The sequence below is a fragment of the Lampris incognitus genome, chromosome 6, assembly GCF_029633865.1.
Source record: "Lampris incognitus isolate fLamInc1 chromosome 6, fLamInc1.hap2, whole genome shotgun sequence".
NCBI lineage: Eukaryota > Metazoa > Chordata > Actinopteri > Lampriformes > Lampridae > Lampris > Lampris incognitus.
This window is the reverse complement of record NC_079216.1, coordinates 68,731,187-68,748,655: the sequence shown is the minus strand read 5'-3', so window position 1 is coordinate 68,748,655 and position 17,469 is coordinate 68,731,187. Positions and strand designations below refer to the sequence as shown.

Sequence of the window (17,469 nt, the reverse complement as noted above, 5' to 3'; positions counted from 1 at the left end):
CCAGCATCATTAAGGACCCCCACCACCACCCTTCTCACAACCTGTCTCCCTCCGGCCGTCTGGGAAGAGCTACAGCAGCATCTGTGCTAAGTCCAGCAGAATGCTAAATAGCTTCTACCCCCAAGCAGTCAGGCTCATTATCAAACTGTGTTCCCCCCACGGCCATGCCCCCCCACCCACCTACCCTCTAACCTCCCCTCCCCTCAGTGCTGATCACTCGTTGACAGACACCAGCTGTCAACACTGAACTGAAATGGCACTTTGTTAACAGTTTGTGCTTTTTGTTTTGTTCTCTCTGTTTTTATATGTTCAGTTCATATGTTTAGTTTAGTTTTTATATGTTATGTTTATGTTAGTGGTATTGTTTTAGATATATATTTAGATATACATTTTACATATAGGTTTTTATCTTTTCTGTTGCACTGCTGTGGCCTGGGAGAAACGGCATTTCATTTGTTCTATATTCGCGGGTACATAATGGAAGGACAAAGTAGCTGTTGAATCAAAGAGGGTGGAGTCGGTTCATCTGGAAACGTTGTGTCCAGATGAACCGACTCCACCCTCTTTGATCTTCTTACCTGGATCACCAAGCACGCACCAAGACACCGAACCTGGACTCTCCTGTGATATGTTTTTGGTGTGTTGCTTTTTATTTTATTTTAACTTTTGTAAAACGTCTTTGTGTACCTTGAAAAACGCTCTACAAATAAAATGTATTGTTGTTATTATCATTATTATTACATTTCAGCTGAGAAAACTCAACATGACACCGTTCATAATGCCCGTTTACTCACTTCTGTGGCATCTTTCCCAATCCAAACCTGCACTGACCCCGGAAGTAACTAAAGCTATATTCTGTCAACTCACCAGTTATTCCAGGCTACTGTGCATAACTGTGCCATTACCTGTTTGAATGCCTGAAGGACCTCAGCTCTCTGACTAAAGTGTTTGAAGATGAGCTGGAGTGAGCCGGACACCAGCGGTGGGTAGTCCTGCATGATGAGGTGAATCAAAACTCTCAAAAAAGTCTTGCCGCCTTCATCATCTAGCTCCACCGCACTCCGCCCTGAGCTGAAACAATTTAGATGCATGCATTTAGAAAACACTCGAAAACGCAGAAACACACACACACACACACACACACACACACGGACACACAGTATGCAGAATCTGATGGTTCAAGCCCACTAAGCCTCTATTTAAGCATTTGCTCAGTCTCTGTGTTTGAGACTGCAGAGAAGTGCAAAGGGGGCAAAGGAAGTGCATTACATTCCAAAATATCACGCACCTTCCTGAGAACATGGACTCTGCTTTGGCTGCAATCTCATCTATGTCCGGCTCAGAGGCTAAGAGACAAAAAAGGGGACAGGACCTCAACAATTCAGTGAAGTATGGCTGACCACTGCATCGAAACAAACACCTTACTAAACAGTGTCATTAAAGCACTCCACCTACAGCAGCTACAACCTTATGGACCGACTGTCACAAAAAACATTCAGCTCTTACTGGACATTGAAGGGAAATCAGAGACAGAGGTGGAGCCATCAGGTAGGTTCTTGTCTCCAAACTCTTTCTTGTAGATGGACAGCAAGTAGGTGATCCTGTAATCCAGCCTGACACTTAGGATAAACTGATCAGAAAACAAAAGAAGAGATGTCAAAAAAGAACTCTGAAAGCTCAAACATAGACAAACATCCATCCATCAATCATCCAAACCACTTATTCTGCTCTCAGGGTCGCGGGGATGCTGCAGCCTGTCCCAGCCGTCACTGGGCAGCACGCAGGGAGACACCCTGGACAGGCCGCCAGGCCGGGAGACGCCCTGAACAGGCTGCCAGGCCATCACAGGGCTGACACACACACACACACACACACACACACACACACACACACACACACACACACACACACACACACACACACACACACACACACCTAGGGACAATTTAGTATGGCCGATTCACCTGACCTACATGTCTTTGGACTGTGGGAGGAAACCAGAGCCCCCGGAGGAAACCCAAGCAGACACAGGGAGAACATGCAAACTCCACACAGAGGACGACCCGAGACGACCCTCAAGGTTGGACTACCCCGGGGCTCGAACCCAGGACCTTCTTGCTGTGAGGCGACGACGCTGCCATAGACAAACATGTTTACATCAAATATCCCTGGGAGTCCAAAACAAAACACCATGAACCAGCAAAGCACATTCAGGCCACAAGGTGACACTCACTTGTAGGATCTCTATGATCTTCAGCTTGGTGTCCATCACCATGACATCCTCACTGTCAGACAGGAAGTGGCCTTTCCCATAGCGTAAGGATGGAGGGGTGTCTGGGAGGTTGTGTGGGAGACCTCTGCTCATCACCATCTGAGTCATCATCTCCCCAACACCATGGATTGTACGCAGGACATTGTTACCTAAGTCACAGATTCAACGTCACTCATTTTCAACCATGCACGCCATGAAGCCAGTCAACATCAGAGAATCTGCACTTAGTCCGTCTGAGTTCATCTGACGTCAGCCCTCTGAAAGTGTGCTCAAACTCATAATTCAGATGTACGAAAGATTTTCTTTGCACACTAACCAGCCTCTGGGCTCTTGCTGAGCTTGTTCAAGTAAGTGAGGGGGTGTTGGACAATATCTAGGATGGCCAGCAGAGTGCGTGTGAGACGCAGCAGCTCACTGAAGCTGTAGAAACCAAAGTAGACCAGGTTCCGAGCCAGATTTACCACCTGGAAAAGGAAAGTAAACTATTGACTTCAAATACAAAGCAATTTTCCAAGCTGACAGAAAAGACCACAGCAACATTACATCAAAGGACTTACTGCTCAGGAAGAAGTACACTACACAAGAAAATAACAGTTTTTTTTTTTGCTTTTTATTTCTTGGGAGGGAGGTATTTTCCCCCCTTCCATTTAAATTTTACATGTCCAGTTCCCTTGTTCTACATAGACTTAACCCCTGAACAACCCCTACGGTGGAACAGACTGCCACGTGTGGCCTACAATAATTTTTTTTGGATTTTCTCCCCCTTTTCCCCCAATGTATCCGGCCAATTACCCCACTCTTCCGAGTCGTCCCGGTCTCTGCTCCACCCCCTCTGCTGATCCGGGGAGGGCTGCAGACTACCACATGCCTCCTCCCATACATGTGGAGTCACCAGCCGCTTCTTTTCACCTGACAGTGAGGAGTTTCACCAGGGGGACGTAACGCGTGGGAGGATCACGCTATTCCCCCCAGTTACCCCTCCCCCCCAAACAGGCACCCCGACTGATCAGAGGAGGCGCTAGTGAAGCGACCAGGACACATACACACATCCAGCTTCCCACCTGCAGACACGGCCAATTGTGTCTGTAGGCATGCCTGACCAAGCCGGAGGTAACACGGGGATTTAAACCAGCGATCCTCGTGTTGGTAGGCAATGGAAGACCGCTACACTACCCGGACACCCCCAATACACTTCTTTTCAAATGTCAGCAGTGAGGTTCTCTAGGGACCGCTGGGAGGCTCACGCCATTTCTACCCAAATCCACCCCAGGTGTACAAGCACCCTAACACATGTAGGTGTGACTAACTGCAAGAATGGGGCACAAATTAACCCTACCAGCTTCCCACCCAGGAAAACTGCCCATTGCGCTCCCCTGCAATGTCCAGCAAAACCAAGGGCACCACAAGGATTGTTGGGATGCGAGCATATTGGTGGGTTGTACTACCCAAGTGCCCACAAGAAAATAATATTTGAAAATAAATACTCTTGCTCCAGAATCTCTGAAGATGAGTGCACCTTATCAGAATCAGGCAGTACTTCACCTCTAAAGTTAGTTCATTCTTTTCTTTGTCCCCAAATGGAAAAGACTGGCTGACAACATCTTTGAGATATTCTTCAACAAATTCCATGGTGTGGGCAAACGTCCTCTTCATCTCTTCTCTTGAGGTGTCGGTGGATTCATATTCGTATCTGTGGCGACACACAATCATCATCTTTGGGAGCAGCTTAACTAGTAGCCATAATATGCACGCCCAATGTGCCCCATAATGTACATAACCATCAACGGAGACGCTTACTCGTGGATGGTGATCTTGGAGGGGATCTCGGTCCAGAGGCGAGCGTAGCGCACAGGCACCACTGCCTCCTGGGGGTCGCGGTCCACGTGCATGTGAAGCATGAGGCGGCAGAAGGAGGCTCTAAGGTTGTACGGTAGGCAGTCATCAAACATACAGCGTAAGATCAGGTCCACGGGCAGCTGGCTGGAGATCTGGTTGATGGCCAGATACTGACGGTCCAGGCACATCTTAGCAAACAGGTTTAACTGGTATCTGTGGTGAAGGAACAGGGCACAGGGAGAGCGAAGAGCGAGACAGAGTGAGGAAATGTGTGACTGGAGCTTTGCTATACAAATTTATTTATTTATTTCAATAAATTTATTTCTGATTTCTCCCAGTTTAGTGGCCAATCGATCCCTATTTTAGTTCAAAAACCCACCCTCGTACAGTATGCATTAGCCAACTGCATCTCTCCGGCCGGCAGTCTGGAAGGAGACGCCTCGCCACTTCCGTGACGAGGTGAATCCAGGCCGAACCACTGCTTTTTCCCCCACACACACACAGACGCATTCATTTGATGAACACAAGCCGACTCCGCCCTGCTCCCAAAGACAGCGTTGCCAATTATTGCTGCTTCACCAAGTCCGGCCATAGTCGGATCTGAGGAGACCGGGGCGCGAACCCCGGTGGGCAACTGCATCGACACAAAGCCGATGATTAGACCGCTACACCACCGCGGACCATTACAAATTTATTTTTTTCTAGAATTACGAGTGAAGGTAAACGGGAAGAGGAGGCTGGAAGTACATGGGAAAGGCTTTTCAGTGGAAAACAATGTCATGGCAATGACAGAAAACCATTAATTTATCTTCTCCCCCACCACACACACACACACACACACACACACACCTATAGTAAGTGATGATGTCTACATCCATCTTGTGGTTTCCCTTGGCATCTTGGGCCAGGTGGCGAATGGATTTGCCATGAGGCTCCTTGTGGCTGTCAATCCAGTAGAGCCAAACCTCCTCCTCTTCCACCTCCTCCTGGAGCAGAGACGACTCCAGGGTGGTCTCTGTGTTAGGGATGAGCCTAAGAGAGGAGAAACAGGTGAGCAGGAAATGGCGCACATATTTCGAAATTCTCGCACATTCTGCTTGGCTGTTGATATCTCCCTTCCTGCAAAAAAACCATTCAGCATAGTATTCAAGCTTTGACATGTTTGAGAACCAGTGATTAAGACGGGTAAGATCCTCTTCCTTAGATCTCCACAGCTAGAAATTCTGTGAGATCGTGTTTAAAATGTTGAAATAAAGCCCTGTGACTCACTTGGTCTGGATGAGAATGTCTGCATTGGTCACGTTGAGCATGTATTTACAGATGAGCTCCTGGGTGACTGGGATGGCAGTCTTGTTGGACACACACAGATCAGAAAGGTAGTCCAGGAATCTGGAAGTGGAGTGCAAACATTTCATTCATCATGTTAAATAAATTTACTATACATATTTCATGCCGTGTCCGAATAGGATCGTGAAAATGAATGTGATCCCCCACCCCCTTTTTCCCCCCAGCTGTACCCATCCAATTACCCCACTCTTCCGAGCCGTCCCGGTCACTGCTCCACCCCCTCTGCTGATCCGGGGAGGGCTGCAGACTACCACATGCCTCCTCCCATACATGTGGGGTCACCAGCCGCTTCTTTTCACCTGACGGTGAGGAGTTTCACCAGGGGAATATAGCGTGTGGGAGGATCAGACAGTAAGGGGTTTCACCAGGGGGACGTAGCGCGTGAGAGGATCACACTATTCCTCCCAGTTCCCCCTCCCCCCCAAACAGGTGCCCCGACTGACCAGAAGAGGCGCTAGTGCAGCGACCAGGACACATACCCACATCCGGCTTCCCACCCACAGACACGGCCAATTGTGTCTGTAGGGACGCCTGACCAAGCCGGAGGTAACACGGGGATTCGAACTGGAGAGCCCCGTGTTAGTAGGCAACGGAATAGACCACCACACTACCCAGACGCCCATTTTTTCTATTATTTTCCCCCTGCTGTATATTTTCTACGCCTTGCACTGTCCACCTTACCAGACACTCCTCATGTATGGATGCGGTTTTCCATGTGTAAAATGAAAACCACCGTATTTCATGCAAAACAGTTCCATTTGGACGATCACACATTGAAAGAGGTTGATGACTGTAACCTGGGCTCTCTGTTACGCCGCAGCAGGTTGACAAAGGTCTCGATCTCTCTGGCTGTGATGTGTTTCTCCAGCAGCTTGCGGTTGTTGTGCAGCAGGGCTGTGATGGTGTCCTCAGCCAGGATCTCATAGCCAATCTGAGACTGCATGATGGAGAACTTTTTGGCTATGTATTCCTGAGAGGCACAGGAAAGCCATTGTTAGAAAACAATCCTTATGTCACGACAACAGAATGTGGTGAGAATGTACAAAGAGACGGCTGTGGTGAAACAGCAACACTAAACCTGTGTGCCAACATTCACACATGGGAGTTGCTCAGTTTGCGTACACACACACTCTTATTGTGAAACCGTTCAGCAGCTTCACCAGAGCAATTTGCAGTTCAGTTCCTTGCTCGAGTACAGTGTGACTGATGGTAGCTGTGCCAGTCTGCAATCTAAAGTAGTAAACTGGCACTTGCAAGTCACTTCACTAACTTTTCCACAGTCTCCGTACTCATGAAACTAATGACCACATCAGGCCATTTTGAAAGGTTTAAGGAGGGAAAACCTGCAACATGCCTGGTTTTTACGGTAGTCCTGTTGAGAGTGGCGAAGCACCCTGTAACAGAGTTTCAGCATGTACTTGAAGTGAGCATAGCGCTGGTCACCCAGGTCCTCCAGCTTCAGCATAGGACCATCCCCCTGGTCTGTGAACGGGGCCTTCAGGATCCCAAAGATCTAGGGGCGCATATACCCACATATGGAGATGAACCACAATAAACACACACACACACACACACACACACACACACACACACACACACACACACACACACACACACACACACACACACACACTCACACTGGGGCAAAGGCAAATGTTTCCATTTGTGCATGTAAACACATGCATGCAATGGCTTGTAAATGCTGGAGCAGCCACAGGTCTAAAGGCTACTATTTAGTTTGTTTTGACTGTTTCTTTTAAACATCTATGGAACTACTTCACTGCTGAGATGACTAATGCAACGCTAAGCAATGATATCCCATTGGAATGCCATTAGGTTTGTTCTCGGCATTAACAGCTCTCAGGTGCGGGCAGTGTATGTACAAACCCAAATTCCAATGAAGTTGGGACGTTGTGTAAAACGTGAATAAAAACAGAATACAATGATCTGCAAATCCTTTTCAACCTATACTCAACTGAATACACTACAAAGACAAGATATTTAATGTTCAAACTGATAAACTTTATTGTTTTTTTGCAAATATTCCCTCATTGTTCATTTGATGCCTGCAACACGTTCCAAAGCAGCTGGGGCAGGGGCATGTTCACCACTGTGTTACATCACCTTTCCTTTTAACAACACTCAATAAGCGTTTGGGAACTGAGGACACTACTTGTTGAAGCTTTGCAGGTGGAATTCTTTCCCATTCTTGCTTGATGTACGACTTCAGTTGCTCAACAGTCCGGGATCTCCGTTGTCGTATTGTGCGTTTCATAATGCGCCACACATGTTCAATGGGAGACAGGTCTGGACTGCAGGCAGGCCAGTCTGGTACCCGCACTCTTTTACTATGACGCCCTGCTGTTGTAACACGTGCAGAATGTGGCTTGGCATTGTCTTGCTGAAATAAGCAGGGACGTCCCAGAAAAAGACGTCGCTTGGATGGCAGCATATGTTGCTCCAAAACCTGTATGTCCCTTTCAGCATTAATGGTGCCTTCACAGATATGCAATTTACCCATGATGCCATGGGCACTAACACCCCCCATACCATCACAGATGCTGGCTTTTGAACTTTGCGCTGAGAACAATCTGGATGGTCCTTTTCCTCTTTAGCCTGGAGGACACGACGTCCATGATTTCCAAAAACAATGTGAAATGTGGACTCGTCAGACCACAGCACACTTGTCCACTTTGTGTTGGTCCATCTCAGATGAGCTCGAGCCCAGAGAAGCCGGTGGTGTTTCTGGGTGGTGTTGATATCTGGCTTTGGCTTTGCATGGTAGAGTTTTAACTTGCACTTGTAGATGTAGCGACCAACTGTGTTAACTGACGATGGTTTTCCCAAGTGTTCCTGAGTCCACGTGGTAATATCCTTTACGCAATGATGTCGGTTTTTAATGCAGTGCCGCCTGAGGGGTCGAAGGTCACGGGCATTCAGTGTTGGTTTTGGGCCTTGCCACTTACATGCAGAGATTTCTCTGGATTCTCTGAATCTTGTGATGATATTATGGACTGCAGATGATGAAATCCCTAAATTCCTTGCAGTTGTACGTTGAGAAACGTTGTTCTTAAACTGTTGGACTATTTGCTCACGCAGTTGTTCACAAAGTGGTGAACCTCGCCCCATCCTTGCTTGTGAACGACTGAGCCTTTCGGGGATGCTCCTTTTATACCCAATCAGGACACTCCCCTGTTTCCAGTCAACCTGTTCACCTGTGGAATGTTCCAGACAGGTGTAATTGAGCATTCCTCAACTTTCCCAGTCTTTTGTTGCCCCTGTCCCAGCTTCTTTGGAACGCGTTGCAGGCATCAAATTCAAAATGAGTGAATATTTGTAAAAAACAATAAAGTTTATCAGTTTGAACATTAAATATCTTGTCTTTGCAGTGTATTCAATTGAATATAGGTGGAGAAGGATTTGCAAATCATTGTATTCTGTTTTTATTCACGTTTTACACAACGACCCAACTTCATTGGAATTGGGGTTTGTATATGATCTGTATTGTATCTCAGGATAACACAGAGACAGAACTGACTGACTGAATAAGTGTATATGCGTGCATGCTTGGGGGGTGTTTATGCTCTGACCTGGTCAAGGATGTTCTGTTCTCGCATAAGTTTCTGCCTTTCTCGGTTGGGTCTCAAGATAACCACAGACAGAACTTCCTGGCCATTATTTGGTACCTCACAAACAAAGAAGACCAGGTCCTCCAGGAGCTTAGTCACAAACCTGTAATGAATAAGAGCATAAATAACACAAAACAATCAAATCTGCAAAGCCTGTGGTTGAAACTGTGAGGAAATGGACCAATAAGTTAAAAACTGGAGCTCCAGGCCTGCATCGGCTGCACTGACTGGAGTGTTTTTGAGGCTGCATCTACAGACCTGGATGAACTTACTGACACTGTGACAACTTACATCAGCTTTTGTGAGGACGTGTGTGCCCACCAAAACCTTCTTTACCTTTAACAACAATAAGCCCTGGTTCACAGCTAAACTCAGGCAGCTTCCTCAGGCCAAAGAGGAAGCCTACAGGAGTGGAGATAAGATCCATTATAACAAAGCCAGAAATACACTGACAAAAGAGATCAGCGTGGAAAAAAAGTGTTATTCTGAACAGCTGAAAAACAGATTTTCTGCCAATGACCCAGCATCAGCCTGGAGAGGTTTGAAAGACATTACCAACTACAGGAGACCATCCCCCCCCCCCTCACACACACACACTGCAGGGAATCATCAACTGGCTGACGACCTAAATGGGTTTTACTGTAGGTTTGAAAAGCAAACTTTCACACACCCCAACCTCTCCAGCCACATAACCAGCTGCACTCCCTGCCAGCCACTCCCCCCTCCCTCCCTACTGAACCCTCACCCGCACTCAGGATCTGTGTTGAGGACGTGCGCCAGCTCTTCCAGAGACAGAAGACCAGGAATTCAATTCAATTCAATTCAATTTTATTGTCATTAAAAACAATGTGCAGGCACATGTTAAAAATGAAATGAGGGCTGTGGCTTCACCAAACAGTGCAAAACAGACACAGACAAACACAGACAAACACAATATAAGATATAAACACATGAAGACCAAAAGCTAAAAATAAGTTAAAAGAGAGCTGGAGTGCAAAATATTTAAAAATATCTAGACATTCAGTAGGTGGCCATGTTCAGGTGGGCAACAGCTTGTGGAAAGAAGCTGTTTTTGAGCCTGGTAGTGCAGGCTCTGAGGCTCCTGTAGCGCCTCCCAGAGCGCAGGGGGGAGAACAGTCCATGGTTGGGGTGGGTGGGATCTCTGCTGATGCTCAGACCCCTTCGAAGGCAGCGTTTGTGATAGATGTCTTTTATGGCTGGGAGCTGGGTACCGGTGATATGCTGGGCCGCCTTGATGATCCGCTGCAGAGCTTTCTGGTCTACTGAGGTGCAGTTGCCGTACCACACTGAGATGCAGATGGTCAGGATGCTCTCTATGGTGCAGTGGTAGAAGTTGGTGAGAATTTTGGGAGGTAGACGGGCGCTCCTCAGCCTCCTCAGGAAATGCAGGTGTTGTTGGGCCTTTTTCACAAGGGCCTAGGTGTTTAATGTCCAGGAGAGGTCCTCGCGGATGTGGACTCCAAGGAATTTAAAGCTGGAAACACGCTCCACTTCCACCCCATTGATGTGTATGGGGGAGTGGCTGCAGCTTCTAGACCTCCTGAAGTCCACAATCAGCTCCTTTGTCTTCTGCACATTAAAGACAAGATTGTTGGTAGTACACTGTAGGCCATCTCGTCATTGTTGGTGATACGGCCAATGACTGTGGTGTCATCTGCAAACTTAACTATAACATTTGAAAGATGAGTTGGAAGGCAGTCGTGGGTAAAGAGGGAGAAAAGGAGGGGGCTCAGAACACAGCCTTGAGGGGCACCTGTGCTGAAGGTCAGGGTGGAGGAGGTGTGGTCACCTAACCTAACAGTCTGAGGTCTGTTGGTCAGGAAGTCCAGGATCCAGTTACAGAGGGAGGGGTTGAGGCCAAGGGAGAGGAGTTTGGTGGTTAGTTTGGCGGGGATGATAGTGTTGAAGGCAGAGCTGTAATCTATAAACAGCATCCGGATGTATGTGTTGTTAAGTTCAAGGTGGGTCAGAGCAACGTGCAGGGCAGTGGTAATGGCATCCTCAGTAGACCTTTTGGGACGGTAGGCAAACTGATGTGGGTCGAATGTGGGGGGGGATAATGTTTTTGATGTGAGCCAGAACCAGTCTCTCAAAGCACTTCATGGCAATGGGGATGAGTGCTATGGGTCGGTAGTCATTCAGACATGTGGATGTTGGTTTCTTGGAGACAGGAATGATGGAGGTGGTCTTAAAGCATGCTGGGACTTTAGATTGGGACAGTGAGAGGTTAAATACAGGTGTGAAGACCTCAGCCAGCTGGTCGGCACATTCCCGGTAGACCCAACCCGGTATGCCATCTAGTCCGGCAGCCTTCTGTGTGTTCACTCTGCGCAGTGATTCTCTGACCTCTGTGACTGATAGAGTGAGCACCTGGTTTTCTGGGTGGCTGGGGATTTTTGTGTCCGGGTCAGTATTGTCCTTGTCGAAGCGGGCATAGAAATGATTTAGCTCGTCTGGTAGGGAGGCATCATGGACAGTGAGACCACTATTGGAGCTTTTGTAGTGTGTGATAGACTGAATGCCTAGTCACATTCGCCGAGGATCAGAGTTATTGTGAAAGTGGTCCTCTATTCGTAGGGAATATTTATGTTTGGCTGTTCTGATGCCCTTTTTGAGGTTGGATCTGGCTGCGCTGTAGGCCTCACAGGTACCTGACTTGAACGCTGCATCCGGGACTTTCAGCAGCTGCCGGACCTCACTGGTCATCCAGGGTTTCTGGTTTGGAAAGGTGCGGACTGATTTTTTTGTTGCGACACCCTCAGTGCAAAAGTTCATGTAGGCTAGTATGGCAGATGTCTGTTCATTAATGTCTGTATGGGAGCCATGGGTAGCTGAATGTGCAAAAATACTCCAGTCTGTGTTGTCAAAACAGTCCTGGAGTTCAGAGACTGCCCCTTCTGGCCGGACAATGATTGTCTTTACTGCTGGCTTGACCCGTTTTATTAGGGGTTTGTAGGCTGGGACCAGGAACAGGCAGAGGTGGTCAGAATGCCCCAGATGAGGGCAGGGAGAAGCTTTGTATGAGTCCTTAATGTTTGTATAGAGATGGTCCAGGGTGTTTGTCCTCTAGTGGGGCAGGAGACATGCTGATGGAATTTGGGCAATACAGCCTTGAGGTTAGCCTGATTAAAGTCACCCCCTATGATAAAGGCATTGTCCGGGTGTTGGGTCTGCTGTCTGCTGATGGCACATTGTAGCTGCTTAAGTGCTACCTTAGCATTAGCATGTGGGGGGATGTATACAGCGGTGATGGTAATGGCCGTTAGCTCCCTGGGCAGGTAAAAAGGCCTGCACTGAATCATAAGGAGCTCCAGATCAGCAGAGCAATGCCTTTCAACCATCTTTATATTGTTGCACCAAGAGTTATTGACATAAATACTCAAACCTCCTCCGCGGATCTTGCCGGAGTCCGCTGTCCTGTCGGCACGGAAGGCTGTGCGGCCCGCTAGCTTGACTGCCGAGTCGGCATGTTGCTGTTGAGCCAAGTCTCCGTAAACATCAGCAGACAGCAGTTCTGCAGCCTTTTCTGAGAGGACAGCCTGAGTCTTATCTCCTCCATTTTGTTAGCTAACGACCGGACATTAGCCATGAAGATGCTGGGTAGGGAAACTCTGAAGGGAGCGCTACTTAGCTTAGCATGTAGCCCGCCTCGCTTCCCCCTCTTCTGTTCACGTTGCCGACAGGGGGCAGCGTTTCCACTGCGAGACCGGTGAGCGGATAATATCGATGGGGAAGTTGTCCGTGATGGTGGAGGGAAGTGAGTAATCCGTTCTGAGGTTTAACAGGTCCTGATGGCTGTAGAAGAGCGCAGGACCTACACTTGTAAATAAAGTTAAAACTAACGTGTGAATAACAAAGAAAACACAACCCTGAACAGGGAGCCGCAGTAGCCGCTGCGTCCAGCATGCCGCCATCTAGGAAGGCATCGGGCCCGGATGGCATGTCACCCTCCTGTCTTAAATTCTGTGCTGACCAGCTGGCCCCCATTTTCACACTGATCTTCAACAGATCACTGGAGCTGTGAGAAGTTCCCTCCTGCTTCAACAGCTCTACTATCATCCTGGTCCCCAAGAAACCCTGTAACACAGGATTAAATGACTACAGGCCCACTGCCCTAATGTCTGTGGTCATGAAATCCTTCGAGAGACTGGTGTTGGCCCACCTGAATGAAATCACAGCGCCCCCCCACACACACACACACACACACACAGTTTGCCTACCAAGCAAATAGGTCAGTGAATGATGCAGTCAACATGGGGCTGCACTACATCTTCCAATACCTCGACTCCCCAGGGACATACACAAGGGTCCTGTTTGTGGACTTCAGCTCAGCGTTCAACACCATCATCCCAGATATCCTCCACTCCAAACTCACCCAGCTCATTGTACCAGCTCCCACCTGCCAGTGGATTAAAAATTTCCTGACATACAGGGGGCAACTGGTGAGGCTGGGGAAAATCATATCTAGCACCCAGATAATCAGCACTGGCGCCCCCAAGGGATGTCTGCTCTCCCCTCTACTCTTCTCCCTCTACACAAATTACTGCACCTCAGGTGACCGGTCTGTTAACTCCTGAAGTTTGTGGACGACACACCATCATTGGCCTTATCTGGGATGGTGACGAGTCGGCATATAGACAGGAGGTTGATCAGCAGGCCCTCTGGTGTGGCCATAACAATATGGAGCTGAACACGCTCAAAACAGTGGAAATGACAGTGGACTTCAGGGGGAGCCCCCCAATACTGCCCCCCCACCACCATACTCAACATACTCAACTCTATGGTGAAAACCTACAGATTTCTGGGTTCCACAATCTCCCAGGACCTAAGGTGGGCATCCAACATAGTTACATTCATCAAAAAGGCCCAGCAGAGGATGTACTTTCTCCGCCAGCTCAGGAAGTTCAACCTGCCTCAGGAACTGTTGATTCAGTCTACACTGCAATAATCCAGTCTTTCCTCCGCACATCCATCACTGTCTGGTTTGGTTCGACCACTAAACAGGACAGGGACAGACTACAATGGACAGTTAGGTCTGCAGGGAGGTGGCGAGTATTGGGCCAGATGTCCTACATGCCAAAAGGAATGCGAAGTGGTGCTGTGGCCTCTCGTTTCCTGGTGTAGTGATCGCCGTGGGTCCATCAGGACTTCAGCATATTGCCACTCCTACGCAAATGTGTCCGCAGCAGCACCTTCTCGTGGTACCTCCTGTTTTCACAAAGTCTGCTGCGGGGGCGACCTGGTTCCCGGCGGTATAACCGGGTGGGTCGATTGGACTCGTTAGCCTTGGTTGGCAGCCAATCTAGGAGAAGGACAACTCTGATTTCAAACCCGGGTAGATGAAGCTCGTTAGCCTGTCGAGCAGTTCATCTAGGAGAAGGCAAACTCTGATTTAAAACCTCTGCTGCCTTGCGGGTATACTCGTCTACGGAAGGCTTCGGGAAGAAACCCTGAGGAAAAATCTGCATCCATCTCCATTGCAAGTTGTCACGCTAGTCTTGCTACTGGTAGTAGGTGGTCTTGGACGACAGAGTGGGGTTGATGATGCGCAACTCTTCCTCACTTTAATCATTGCGCAAGTCATCAGTCATCCATCACAGGATGACTAGATGGTCCTTGTCGCTGTGACGGACGAACAACCGGTCTGCAGAGAAAATCATTGGTGCCAACCTCCCCTCCATTCAGGACTTACACACCTCCAGACTCAGGAAATGGGCAGGCGACATCTATGCAGACCCATCACACCCTGACCACAACCTGTTCCAACTCCTCCCCTCTGGTAGGTGCTACAGAGCACTGTACTCCAAAACTGCCAGATATAAAAACAGTTCCTTTCCACGGGCTATCATTCAAATGAACGCTTAACACTGTACATTGTACATATACTGGTACGCTCTGTCATGTCATCTACCTCAGGCATATACACTCACTGGCCACTTTATTAGGTACACCTTGCTAGTACCGGGTTGGACCCCCTTTTGCCTTCAGAACTGCCTTAATCCTTCGTGGCATAGATTCAACAAGGTACTGGAAACATTCCTCAGAGAGTTTGGTCCATATTGACATGATAGCATCACGCAGTTGCTGCAGATTTGTCGGCTGCACATCCACGATGCGAATCTCCCGGTCCACCACATCCCAAAGGTGCTCTATTGGATTGAGATCTGGTGACTGTGGAGGCCATTTGAGTACAGTGAACTCATTGTCATGTTCAAGAAACCAGTCTGAGATGATTCGAGCTTTATGACATGGCGCGTTATCCTGCTGGAAGTAGCCATCAGAAGATGGGAACACTGTGGTCATAAAGGGATGGACATGGTCAGCAACAATACTCAGGTAGGCTGTGGCGTTGACACGATGCTCAATTGGTATTAAGGGGCCCAAAGTGTGCCAAGAAAATATCCCCCACACCATTACACCACCAGCCTGAACCGTTGATACAAGGCAGGATGGATCCATGCTTTCATGTTGTTGACGCCAAATTCTGACCCTACCATCCGAATGTCGCAGCAGAAATCGAGACTCATCAGACCAGGCAACGTTTTTCCAATCTTCTATTGTCCAATTTTGGTGAGCCTGTGCGAATTGTAGCTTCAGTTTCCTGTTCTTAGCTGACAGGAGTGGCACCCGGTGTGGTCTGCTGCTGCTGTAGCCCATCTGCCTCAAGGTTCGACGTGTTGTGCGTTCAGAGATGCTCTTCTGCATACCTCGGTTGTAATGAGTGGTTATTTGAGTTACTGTTGCCTTTCTATCAGCTCGAACCAGTCTGGCCATTCTCCTCTGACCTCTGGCATCAACAAGGCATTTTCGCCCACAGAACTGCCGCTCACTGGATATTTTCTCTTTTTCGGACCATTCTCTGTAAACCCTAGAGATGGTTGTGCGTGAAAATCCCAGTAGATCAGCAGTTTCTGAAATACTCAGACCAGCCCGTCTGGCACCAACAACCATGCCACGTTCAAAGTCACTTAAATCACCTTTCTTCCCCATTCTGATGCTCGGTTTGAACTGCAGCAGATCGTCTTGACCATGTCTACATGCCTAAATGCATTGAGTTGCTGCCATGTGATTGGCTGATTAGAAATTTGCGTTAATGAGCAGTTGGACGGGTGTGCCTAATAAAGTGGCCGGTGAGTGTATGTCAGTAACCCGCTAACATTTATTTCAGCATCTAATATATTCTCTGCACCACTACATCTTATCACCTCTTATTTCACCTGTATAAGTCAATTCTATGTATATATCTAAAGATTGCTGTGTTGTAGTGTTGTTATTCTATGTTAAGTACACTGAGGGAGCCAAGAAACCAGAGTCAAATTCCATGTATGTGCAAACCTACATGGCCAATAAACATGATTTTGATTCTGAAATAGGTTTACTAGCTGTAACAGAAAGTTGAATCGGTTCATCTGGACCCAATGTTTATTGACAGAAACATTTCATCACTCATCTAAGTGACCTCTTCAGTCTCAACTGACTGCAGGTATCCCCACCCTTATAAACAACACAGTGGTATAATGGAGCACCCTACTTAGCTTGCTGCCACCGCGACCCGACCCCGGAAAAGCGGCTGAAGATGTGATGAGATGAGATGAGTTGTATAATGACCGAAAAGAACAATCCGTTTCATATGCAAATTACCATGACCATTAATTTAGAGTTACAATGGTTATGTGTACTATTCACAGAGGATTTGGGAATGTTTACAATCACAGAATTGTACGATGGTGATGTACTGTTAGCCCCCCCACCCCCCCAGTTCAGGGATGGTCGTCCCCTCTTAACATAGATGGCCTCTTTGACTACCTGTTCAAACCAGCGTTCCTCCCTACCAAGGATGTGCACATCCTCATCCTTGAAAGAGTGGCCACTGGCCTGTAGATGGTGTAGACTGTGGAGTCCTGGCCTGATGTGTTAGCTCTCCTGTGTTGTGCTATTCTTTTGGTCAGCGTCTGTTTAGTTTCCCCGATGTACAAGTCACGGCAATCCTCCTGGCACTTAACAGTGTACACTATATTGTTCTGTTTGTGAAGGGGGACCTGATCCTTGGGGTGGAATAACTTCTGGCACAGTGTGTCTTGGGGTTTGAAAGCAACTGAGACGCGATGTTTGGAAAATACGCGTCTCAACTGTTACGACACTCCTGCCACATATGGAATCACCACTGGTTTATACATAGACAGCTGTTGTCCTTCTCTCTTCGATTGGCTGGTGCACTGTTTGGGCGTCTTCCTGGCTTTGACAAATGCCCAGTTAGGATTACCACACTTAACCAGGGCCTGATTAATGTGGGATTTCTCCCCTTCTCTGTCCGCTGTGTTGGTGGGGACATTGTCAGCTCGGTGGTCCAGCGTCCTGATGATT

The 17,469-nt window shown here is 48.0% G+C and overlaps 1 protein-coding gene across 1 annotated transcript in view; it reads right to left on the bottom strand.

Annotated features, from left to right (window-relative positions):
* The window catches only part of itpr2 (inositol 1,4,5-trisphosphate receptor, type 2), a 159,517-nt gene that overhangs the window by 92,889 nt on the left and 49,159 nt on the right, over positions 1 to 17,469 (bottom strand). Inside the window, exons 14-25 of the mRNA XM_056281998.1 lie at positions 9,046 to 9,187; positions 6,810 to 6,968; positions 6,253 to 6,425; positions 5,378 to 5,497; positions 4,958 to 5,140; positions 4,070 to 4,321; positions 3,815 to 3,962; positions 2,589 to 2,736; positions 2,234 to 2,421; positions 1,501 to 1,630; positions 1,289 to 1,346; positions 906 to 1,071 (exon numbers count right to left, since the gene is read on the bottom strand). Of these exons, the coding sequence (XP_056137973.1) occupies positions 906 to 1,071; positions 1,289 to 1,346; positions 1,501 to 1,630; positions 2,234 to 2,421; positions 2,589 to 2,736; positions 3,815 to 3,962; positions 4,070 to 4,321; positions 4,958 to 5,140; positions 5,378 to 5,497; positions 6,253 to 6,425; positions 6,810 to 6,968; positions 9,046 to 9,187 (1,867 nt within the window). The remainder of the gene's footprint in view (positions 1 to 905; positions 1,072 to 1,288; positions 1,347 to 1,500; positions 1,631 to 2,233; positions 2,422 to 2,588; positions 2,737 to 3,814; positions 3,963 to 4,069; positions 4,322 to 4,957; positions 5,141 to 5,377; positions 5,498 to 6,252; positions 6,426 to 6,809; positions 6,969 to 9,045; positions 9,188 to 17,469) is intronic.